The sequence below is a fragment of the Petromyzon marinus genome, chromosome 39, assembly GCF_048934315.1.
Source record: "Petromyzon marinus isolate PM22_M1 ecotype Great Lakes invasive population chromosome 39, UKy_Petmar_22M1.pri1.0, whole genome shotgun sequence".
Classification (NCBI taxonomy): Eukaryota; Metazoa; Chordata; class Hyperoartia; order Petromyzontiformes; family Petromyzontidae; genus Petromyzon; species Petromyzon marinus.
Genome location: NC_133705.1, coordinates 6,533,066 through 6,544,248, shown reverse-complemented (window position 1 = coordinate 6,544,248; position 11,183 = coordinate 6,533,066). Strand labels below are relative to the sequence as shown.

Here is an 11,183-nt window from a genome sequence, read left to right as displayed (position 1 = left end):
TATGGTAACAAGCTATAGAGAGTGGGATTTAGTGCCCCTCTATTATGTAGAGTACGGGAACAAGCTATAGTGAGTGGGATTGAGTGTCCCTCTGTTATGTAGACTACGCTAACAAGCTATAGTGAGTGGGATTGAGTGTCCCTCTGTTATGTAGAGTACGGTAACAAGCTATAGTGAGTGGGATTGAGTGTCCCTCTGTTATGTAGAGTACGGTAACAAGCTATAGAGAGTGAGATTGAGTGTCCCTTTATTATGTAGAGTACGGTAACAAGCTATAGAGAGTGGGATTGAGTGTCCCTCTGTTATGTAGAGTACGGTAACAAGCTATAGGGAGTGGGATTGAGTGTCCCTCTGTTATGTAGAGTACGGTAACAAGCTATAGTGAGTGGGATTGAGTGTCCCTCTGTTATGTAGAGTACGGTAACAAGCTATAGAGAGTGGGATTTAGCGCCCCTCTATTATGTAGAGTACGGGAACAAGCTATAGTGAGTGGGATTGAGTGTCCCTCTGTTATGTAGACTACGCTAACAAGCTATAGTGAGTGGGATTGAGTGTCCCTCTGTTATGTAGAGTACGGTAACAAGCTATAGAGAGTGGGATTGAGTGTCCCTCTGTTATGTAGAGTACGGTAACAAGCTATAGGAAGTGGGATTGAGTGTCCCTCTATTATGTAGAGTATGGTAACAAGCTATAGGGAGTGGATTGTGGGGTGATGTGGGGAATCAGGGGGTGGCGTTGCGTGATTTACAGGAGGATTTTTTCCCTTCTCCCTCTCTCTTCTCATTATTCTTCTCCTGCAGATCGCTCTGCCCTACTCAGAAACACCTTTTGTGATGCTGTTTAAGTTCAAGCGGTGCTTTTGTGCTCCCTTGCGTTTGGGTATTATTGGTAGCCGGGACGGCTATTCTTTCACCACGGCGTGAGGGGTGTAATGACAGGGTGACACCTGCCGGCCTTTAAGGGTCATTACGTCTGTAGCTGCATTACAAAATGCCTTGTTGTGAAGGGGCGTGCCTGGGGTGGAAATCAAGGGCGGTGTCAGTCGAGAAGCTCCGGGAACCAGCCCGAAGGGTCTAGAAGGTTCTAGAAAGGGGGCGTGGCCAGAGGTGGAGCTTGGCCACGCCAGGCGGGTATAAGGAGCACCGAACCAGAGCTTTGGGGCTGTGATTGTGTGGGGTCTGGGTCCTGGTTGCGTCATCTCTTCGTCTTCCACCACGTGGCTCTTCTTCTGCGAGGCCGCTTGTCGACCAAACCGCGTAGCGCAGGACGGAGATGGGCTGCGTGTTTGGACAGCCTGGGGTGTAGCCGCGTTACGAAGTGGATCGCCCTGTGTGCTCTTAATAAATTAGAAGCCTTCTACTAGACGTGTGTCGGAAGTCGCTCACTACACATGCCCCCCCCCCCCAAGGCAAAGGTCCCCCGCATAGCCTTAACAGACGACTTAAAGCTTTCGTGACTGCAGGAATTCATATCCTTGGGTCTGTCGGTAAAGTCAAGAATATACCTTAACAGACTGTCGGGGCAAGTGCTGTTAGCGAGCGGCACCTATGAAGGCCGGCACGGCACACGACGGGATGGGTGGCCAGCATCGCGCCCGGCCGCCTTTGTCTCCCCAGTGGTAATGTTTTACGCACTGCACCAGGTACTCATTTGAGTCCCAGTCGTCCTAGGGGAGGCTCAGGACCGGTTCGGATAATCGTCACTGGTGTTGGTGGCCGCGAGCAGGAATTGAACTCGGGTCAGCGGGTTCGTAGCGCAGCGTTGCTGATCATTGCGCCACCACCATCACAAGGGACTCCCTCTACTGATGAACGAGTTGAAGTTCCTTGAGTTTACTCCCGTCAATTACAAACACGTTGTACGGCATGTACATGTGTAATCTCCTGTAGATGTAGAAGCCACTGGTTCTTCACGTTCTGCAGATGGAGATGTACTGGTTCTTCACGTTCTGCAGATGTAGATGCCACTGGTTCTTCACGTTCTGCAGATGTAGATGCCACTGGTTCTTCACGTTCTGCAGATGTAGATGCCACTGGTTCTTCACGTTCTGCAGATGTAGATGCCACTGGTTCTTCACGTTCTGCAGATGTAGATGCCACTGGTTCTTCACGTTCTGCAGATGTAGATGCCACTGGTTCTTCACGTTCTGCAGATGTAGGATGCCACTGGTTCTTCACGTTCTGCAGATGTAGATGCCACCGGTTCTTCACGTTCTGCAGATGTAGATGCCACTGGTTCTTCACGTTCTGCAGATGTAGATGCCACCGGTTCTTCACGTTCTGCAGATGTAGATGCCACTGGTTCTTCACGTTCTGCAGATGTAGATGCCACCGGTTCTTCACGTTCTGCAGATGTAGCTGCCACTGGTTCTTCACGTTTTGCAGATGTAGTTGCCACCACCGCCATCTACAGCGCGGCGGTTGAACTTGTAACGGTGTCATTGGGCCAAGTTGCGCCGTTCCCATGCAGTTGCTGCCAATACCGGCCTCATGCCAATAGGGGGCAACAGAGGGGCTGAGCCCCAATGCTGAGTCTATGGGCCATAGGGCCCAACGGTTACCCTATGTAACAGTATGTAAAAGGGGGCAGACCCCAGACCCCCAGGAGGGGGGGGGCTGGGGGATGACATCATCCCCGGATCCTTCTCGAAGGTTCGAGAAGGGAGGCGTGGCCGGGGGGCGGAGCGAGCCACGGCTCTCTATAAAAGCCGGACCTATGAAGGGTCCCGGCAGTCGTCGTTCAGCTGAAGACCAAGAAGCCTCCTGGAGACTTGAAGAACCCCAAGGGCAGAGCCGTACCCCTGGCAAGGGCCAGCTCCAAAGCGATACCAGTGAAGAGTCAAGCTTCACTCACGGAGGACTTGTAGATTAGGGGTCGTACATAAATGACGTGCGTATTTAACGTGGCACTGCACTCTGATGTTGTAGGAGAAAACATTTACTGTAAAGTCTATTTAATTAAGTAGAACGTGTTTATATTTATTTAAAGTTGCGCATTTTGACGTGACGTCACATTTCTCAACCCCCCCCCCCCTCGTCACACATCGTCACAAATGTCTGACCCCACCCCCACCCCTAGGTGCGTGACGTCATTTATGGACGGCCCCTTAGCCAGTGCGAGGCGTAGTAGTCTGGAGAGTAACCTCCATCGTGTATCATGTGAGTGTTAAATAGAAACTGTGTTATTCAACCCACTACAAACTTACGACTCTCGGTTCCGAACAGGCAACTGGGACATACGGAGAGATTTGTTCGTATCTCTCAAAGTTCGTAAGTCGAATTAGTTCGTAAGTAGAGGAGCCCCTGCACATTGAAACTACGAAGGGCACCCCCCCCCCACCCCTCTCCCCGCAACATGGCGACGAATCTTACGCGCATCACGCAGCAACAGCCGGTAAACAAACAGCCGGTAAATAAACAGCCGGTAAATAAACAACCGGTAAACAAACATCAGGTAAACAAACAGCCGGTAAATAAACAGCCGGTAAACAAACAGCCGGTAAACAAACAGCCGGTAAACAAACAGCCGGTAAACAGCCGGTAAACAAACAGCCGGTAAATAAACAGCCGGTAAACAAACAGCCGGTAAACAAACAGCCAGTAAATAAACAGCCGGTAAACAAACAGCCAGTAAATAAACAACCGGGATACAAACAGCCGGTAAATAAACAGCCGGTAAACAAACAGCCAGTAAACAAACAGCCGGTAAACAAACAGCCGGTAAACAAACAGCCGGTAAACAAACAGCCGGTAAATAAACAGCCGGTAAATAAACATCAGGTAAACAAACAGCCGGTAAACAAACAGCAGGTAAACAAACAGCCGGTAAACAAACAGCAGGTAAACAAACAGCCGGTAAACAAACAGCCAGTAAACAAACAGCCGGTAAACAAACAGCCGGTAAACAAACAGCCGGTAAATAAACATCAGGTAAACAAACAGCCAGTAAACAAACAGCCGGTAAACAAACAGCCGGTAAACAAACAGCCGGTAAACAAACAGCCGGTAAACAAACAGCCGGTAAACAAACAGCCGGTAAATAAACATCAGGTAAACAAACAGCCAGTAAACAAACAGCCGGTAAACAAACAGCCGGTAAATAAACAGCCGGTAAATAAACATCAGGTAAACAAACAGCTGGTAAACAAACAGCCAGTAAACAAACAGCCGGTAAATAAACAGCCGGTAAACAAACAGCCGGTAAACAAACAGCCGGTAAACAAACAGCCGGTAAACAAACAGCTGGTACACAAACAGCAGGTAAACAAACAGCCGTTAAACAAAACAGCCGGTAAATAAACAGCCGGTAAACAAATAGCCGGTACACAAACAGCCGGTAAATAAACAGTCGGTAAACAAACAGCCGGTAAATAAACAGCCGGTAAATAAACAGCCGGTAAACAAACAGCCAGTAAACAAACAGCCGGTAAATAAATATCAGGTAAACAAACAGCCGGTAAACAAACAGCCGGTAAACAAACAGCCGGTAAATAAACATCAGGTAAACAAACAGCCGGTAAACAAACAGCCGGTAAATAAACATCAGGTAAACAAACAGCCGGTAAACAAACAGCCGGTAAACAAACAGCTGGTAAACAGACAGCCGGTAAACAGACAGCTGGTAAACAAACAGCCGGTAAGCAAACAGCCGGTAAATAAACAGCCGGTAAACAAACTGCCGGTAAATAAACAGCCGGTAAATAAACAGCCGGTAAATAAACAGCCGGTAAACAAACAGCCGGTAAACAAACAGCCGGTAAACAAACAGCTGGTAAACAAACAGCCGGTAAATAAACAGCCGGTAAACAGCTGGTAAATAAACAGCTGGTAAACAAACAGCCGGTAAACAAACAGCCGGTAAACAAACAGCTGGTAAATAAACAGCTGGTAAATAAACAGCCGGTAAACAGCTGGTAAACAAACAGCTGGTAAATAAACAGCTGGTAAACAAACAGCCGGTAAACAAACAGCCGGTAAACAAACAGCCGGTAAACAAACAGCCGGTAAACAAACAGCCGGTAAATAAACATCAGGTAAACAAACAGCCGGTAAATAAACAGCCGGTAAACAGCTGGTAAATAAACAGCTGGTAAACAAACAGCTTGTAAACAAAACAGCCGGTAAACAAACAGCCGGTAAACAAACAGCCGGTAAACAAACAGCCGGTAAACAAACAGCCGGTAAACAAACAGCCGGTAAATAAACAGCCGGTAAACAAACAGCCGGTAAACAAACAGCTGGTAAACAGCTGGTGAATAAACAGCTGGTGAATAAACAGCTGGTAAACAAACAGCTGGTAAACAAAACAGCCGGTAAACAAACAGCCGGTAAACAAACAGCTGATAAACAAAACAGCCGGTAAACAAACAGCCGGTAAACAAACAGCCGGTAAACAAACAGCTGGTACACAAACAGCCGGTAAACAAACAGCAGGTAAAAAATCCGGAATCCAATGGTGAACTGGACTCCCATGGTGAACTGGACTTCCATTTTGAACTGACTCCCATGGTAAACTGGACTATCATGGTGAACTGGACTCCCATAGTAAACTGGACTCCCATGGTAAACTGGACTCCCATGGTGAACTGGACTCTATGGTGAACTGGACTCCCATGGTGAACTGGACTCCCATGGTGAACTGGACTATCATGGTGAACTGGACTCCCTCTATGGTGAACTGGACTCCCATGGTGAACTGGACTCCCTCTATGGTGAACTGGACTCCCATGGTGAACTGGACTCCCTCTATGGTAAACTGGACTTCCGTGGTCAAGAGCCGCACTGCAGCCCTCAATAGAGCCCCCCCCCCCACCGCCGGCCCCGGCCACAACGCCACCGCCCGCCATTCGCCGCCAAGTGACGGGGACGTGGCCCGTGCCAGGCCCGGTGCACCTTGAGCCTACCGCGTGAAAGTGTCGAGGGCTCGCCGACCAGGAGGAGGAGGATCTCGGGGGGGGGGGGGGGGCAGAGAGCCCCGGGATGAGCGCCACGCCACGCGCGGAGTGGGAACGTCGAAGTTTATAAAACGTGACGTTTAATTGGCAAATTGATTCATTTACTTAAAAAAACAAACCCCATCGCGTTTGACACTTATTTCGTAAGGGAAGGCAACTGTCTGAAGGAGAACAAAAAACCGGCGCCAATAAATAATGGTAGCGAGATCGTCGTGGTCGTAGTAGTCACCACGCAGAGCCGATGTCGGAGATTCATTCCCCTGTAACGTAGAGCATCGGCTTCCGTTCACTCTCGGGGAGGGAATGAATCGGGGAGCGAGGGAGAATGATTCCGAGAGAGTGATTCCGAGAGAGTGATTCAGAAAGAGGGAGAGTGATTCAGAGAGAGTGATTCCGAGAGAGTGATTCAGACAGAGGAAGAGTGATTCAGAGAGAGAGCGATTCAGAGAGAGTGATTCAGAGAAGGATGCACATGAATTCAGAGAGATTATTCAGGGAGAGCAGGGGTTGATTCAGAGGATGATACAAACAAAAGAATGAGTAGAACACATGATTCCGAGAAAGAGAGGATGATTCGGAGAATGATTCGGAGAGAGAATGCATCAGATAATGATACGGAGATAATGCTTGAGAACGAGAATGATTGAGGAGAGAATGAGTCAGAGAAAGAATGATTGTGGACGAATGATTCAGAGAAGGATTCAAAGAGAATGAGAGAGAGAGAGAGAGCGGGAATGACTGAGAGCGGATGAAGTGCTAGCTGCCGGGCAGACAGCGGAGGTAGCAGACGCAGGCTCGCTCCTTGCCCACGAGGAGCAAAGCATCCCCCTGAGCTGCCCACGCCACGGAGAGGACACGGAAGCGGCCTGCACCACGCACACCATACAACAACATCACCACACCATCACCACACACAACATCACCACACCATCACCACACACATCACCACACCGTCACCACGCACACCGTCACCACACACACCATCACCACACCCACCGTCACCACACACACCATCACCACACACACCATCACCACACACACCATCACCACACACACCGTCACCACACACACCGTCACCACACACACCGTCACCACACACACAACATCACCACACCCACCGTCACCACACACACCATCACCACACACACCATCACCACACCCACCGTCACCACACACACCATCACCACACACACCATCACCACACACACCGTCACCACGCACACCGTCACCACACACACCGTCACCACACACAACATCACCACACACATCACCACACCCATCACCACACCGTCACCACGCACACCGTCACCACGCACACCATCACCACGCACACCGTCACCACGCACACCGTCACCACGCACACCGTCACCACGCACACCGTCACCACACACAACGTCACCACACACAACGTCACCACACACAACATCACCACACACAACATCACCACACACACCATCACCACACACACCGTCACCACGCACACCATCACCACACACACCGTCACCACGCACACCATAACCACGCACACCATCACCGCCGCCTCTACCGCCGCACAAGGTCACGCCATGGGTGCCAGGTTCATCCTCATCGCTCCGGTGGAAGACAATCTCACCTGTGAGTCTCTCACCTAAGTCTCCACCTCACCAGTCTCTCACCTGTCTCACCTGTCAGTCTCCCTCTCACCTGTCTCACCTGTCAGTCTTCCTCTCACCTGTCTCACCTGTCAGTCTCCCTCTCACCTGTCTCACCCGTGAGTCTCCCTCTCACCTGTCTCACCTGTCAGTCTCCCTCTCACCTGTCTCACCTGTCAGTCTCCCTCTCACCTGTCTCACCCGTGAGTCTCCCTCTCACCTGTCTCACCCGTGAGTCTCCCTCTCACCTGTCTCACCCGTGAGTCTCCCTCTCACCTGTCTCACCTGTCAGTCTCCCTCTCACCTGTCTCACCTGTCAGTCTTCCTCTCACCTGTCTCACCTGTCAGTCTTCCTCTCACCTGTCTCACCTGTCAGTCTCCCTCTCACCTGTCAGTCTCCCTCTCACCGACTCACCCGTGAGTCTCCCACTCACCTGTCTCACCCGTGAGTCTCCCTCTCACCTGTCTCACCCGTGAGTCTCCCTCTCACCTGTCTCACCCGTGAGTCTCCCTCTCACCTGTCTCACCTGTCAGTCTCCCTCTCACCTGTCTCACCTGTCAGTCTTCCTCTCACCTGTCTCACCTGTCAGTCTTCCTCTCACCTGTCTCACCTGTCAGTCTCCCTCTCACCTGTCAGTCTCCCTCTCACCGACTCACCCGTGAGTCTCCCTCTCACCGACTCACCCGTGAGTCTCCCACTCACCTGTCTCACCCGTGAGTCTCCCTCTCACCTGTCTCACCCGTGAGTCTCCCTCTCACCTGTCTCACCCGTCAGTCTCCCTCTCACCTGTCTCACCTGTCAGTCTCTCTCTCACCTGTCTCACCTGTCAGTCTCCCTCTCACCTGTCTCACCCGTGAGTCTCCCTCTCACCTGTCTCACCCGTGAGTCTCCCTCTCACCTCTCTCACCTGTCAGGCTCCCTCTCACCTGTCTCACCCGTCAGTCTCCCTCTCACCTGTCTCACCCGTGAGTCTCCCTCTCACCTGTCTCACCCATGAGTCTCCCTCTCACCTGTCTCACCCATGAGTCTCCCTCTCACCTGTCTCACCCATGAGTCTCCCTCTCACCTGTCTCACCCATGAGTCTCCCTCTCACCTGTCTCACCCATGAGTCTCCCTCTCACCTGTCTCACCCATGAGTCTCCCTCTCACCTGTCTCACCCGTGAGTCTCCCTCTCACCTGTCTCACCTGTCAGTCTCCCTCTCACCCGTCAGTCTCCCTCTCGCCTGTCTCACCTGTCAGTCTCCCTCTCACCTGTCAGTCTCCCTCTCACCTGTCTCACCTGTCAGTCTCCCTCTCACCTGTCTCACCCGTCAGTCTCCCTCTCACCTGTCTCCCTCTCGCCTGTCTCACCTGTCAGTCTCCCTCTCACCTGTCAGTCTCCCTCTCACCTGTCAGTCTCCCTCTCACCTGTCAGTCTCCCTCTCACCTGTCTCACCCATGAGTCTCCCTCTCACCTGTCTCACCCGTGAGTCTCTCTCTCACCTGTCTCACCTGTCAGTCTCCCTCTCACCTGTCTCACCCGTGAGTCTCCCTCTCACCTGTCAGTCTCCCTCTCACCTGTCTCACCCGTGAGTCTCTCTCTCACCTGTCTCACCCGTGAGTCTCTCTCTCACCTGTCTCACCCATGAGTCTCCCTATCACCTGTCTCACCCATGAGTCTCCCTCTCACCTGTCTCACCCATGAGTCTCCCTCTCACCTGTCTCACCCATGAGTCTCCCTCTCACCTGTCTCACCTGTCAGTCTCCCTCTCACCTGTCTCACCCGTGAGTCTCCCTCTCACCTGTCTCACCCGTCAGTCTCCCTCTCACCTGTCTCACCCGTGAGTCTCCCTCTCACCTGTCTCACCCATGAGTCTCCCTCTCACCTGTCTCACCCATGAGTCTCCCTCTCACCTGTCTCACCCATGAGTCTCCCTCTCACCTGTCTCACCCATGAGTCTCCCTCTCACCTGTCTCACCCATGAGTCTCCCTCTCACCTGTCTCACCCATGAGTCTCCCTCTCACCTGTCTCACCCGTGAGTCTCCCTCTCACCTGTCTCACCTGTCAGTCTCCCTCTCACCTGTCTCACCTGTCAGTCTCCCTCTCACCCGTCAGTCTCCCTCTCGCCTGTCTCACCTGTCAGTCTCCCTCTCACCTGTCAGTCTCCCTCTCACCTGTCTCACCTGTCAGTCTCCCTCTCACCTGTCTCACCCGTCAGTCTCCCTCTCACCTGTCTCCCTCTCGCCTGTCTCACCTGTCAGTCTCCCTCTCACCTGTCAGTCTCCCTCTCACCTGTCAGTCTCCCTCTCACCTGTCAGTCTCCCTCTCACCTGTCTCACCCATGAGTCTCCCTCTCACCTGTCTCACCCGTGAGTCTCTCTCTCACCTGTCTCACCTGTCAGTCTCCCTCTCACCTGTCTCACCCGTGAGTCTCCCTCTCACCTGTCAGTCTCCCTCTCACCTGTCTCACCCGTGAGTCTCTCTCTCACCTGTCTCACCCGTGAGTCTCTCTCTCACCTGTCTCACCCATGAGTCTCCCTATCACCTGTCTCACCCATGAGTCTCCCTCTCACCTGTCTCACCCATGAGTCTCCCTCTCACCTGTCTCACCCATGAGTCTCCCTCTCACCTGTCTCACCTGTCAGTCTCCCTCTCACCTGTCTCACCCGTGAGTCTCCCTCTCACCTGTCTCACCCGTCAGTCTCCCTCTCACCTGTCTCACCCGTGAGTCTCCCTCTCACCTGTCTCACCCATGAGTCTCCCTCTCACCTGTCTCACCCATGAGTCTCCCTCTCACCTGTCTCACCCATGAGTCTCCCTCTCACCTGTCTCACCCATGAGTCTCCCTCTCACCTGTCTCACCCATGAGTCTCCCTCTCACCTGTCTCACCCATGAGTCTCCCTCTCACCTGTCTCACCCGTGAGTCTCCCTCTCACCTGTCTCACCTGTCAGTCTCCCTCTCACCTGTCTCACCTGTCAGTCTCCCTCTCACCCGTCAGTCTCCCTCTCGCCTGTCTCACCTGTCAGTCTCCCTCTCACCTGTCAGTCTCCCTCTCACCTGTCTCACCTGTCAGTCTCCCTCTCACCTGTCTCACCCGTCAGTCTCCCTCTCACCTGTCTCCCTCTCGCCTGTCTCACCTGTCAGTCTCCCTCTCACCTGTCAGTCTCCCTCTCACCTGTCAGTCTCCCTCTCACCTGTCAGTCTCCCTCTCACCTGTCTCACCCATGAGTCTCCCTCTCACCTGTCTCACCCGTGAGTCTCTCTCTCACCTGTCTCACCTGTCAGTCTCCCTCTCACCTGTCTCACCCGTGAGTCTCCCTCTCACCTGTCAGTCTCCCTCTCACCTGTCTCACCCGTGAGTCTCTCTCTCACCTGTCTCACCCGTGAGTCTCTCTCTCACCTGTCTCACCCATGAGTCTCCCTATCACCTGTCTCACCCATGAGTCTCCCTCTCACCTGTCTCACCCATGAGTCTCCCTCTCACCTGTCTCACCCATGAGTCTCCCTCTCACCTGTCTCACCTGTCAGTCTCCCTCTCACCTGTCTCACCCGTGAGTCTCCCTCTCACCTGTCTCACCCGTGAGTCTCCCTCTCACCTGTCTCACCCGTCAGT

General features: G+C 52.6%; 1 protein-coding gene across 1 annotated transcript in view; it reads right to left on the bottom strand.

Moving 5' to 3' along the window:
* Positions 1 to 6,032: 6,032 nt before the first annotated feature.
* Positions 6,033 to 11,183, bottom strand: part of LOC142930468 (WD repeat-containing protein WRAP73-like) — a 25,348-nt gene continuing 20,197 nt past the window's right edge. Inside the window, exon 12 of the mRNA XM_076072868.1 lies at positions 6,033 to 6,819. Within this exon, the coding sequence (XP_075928983.1) occupies positions 6,710 to 6,819 (110 nt within the window). The 3' untranslated portion in view covers positions 6,033 to 6,709. The remainder of the gene's footprint in view (positions 6,820 to 11,183) is intronic.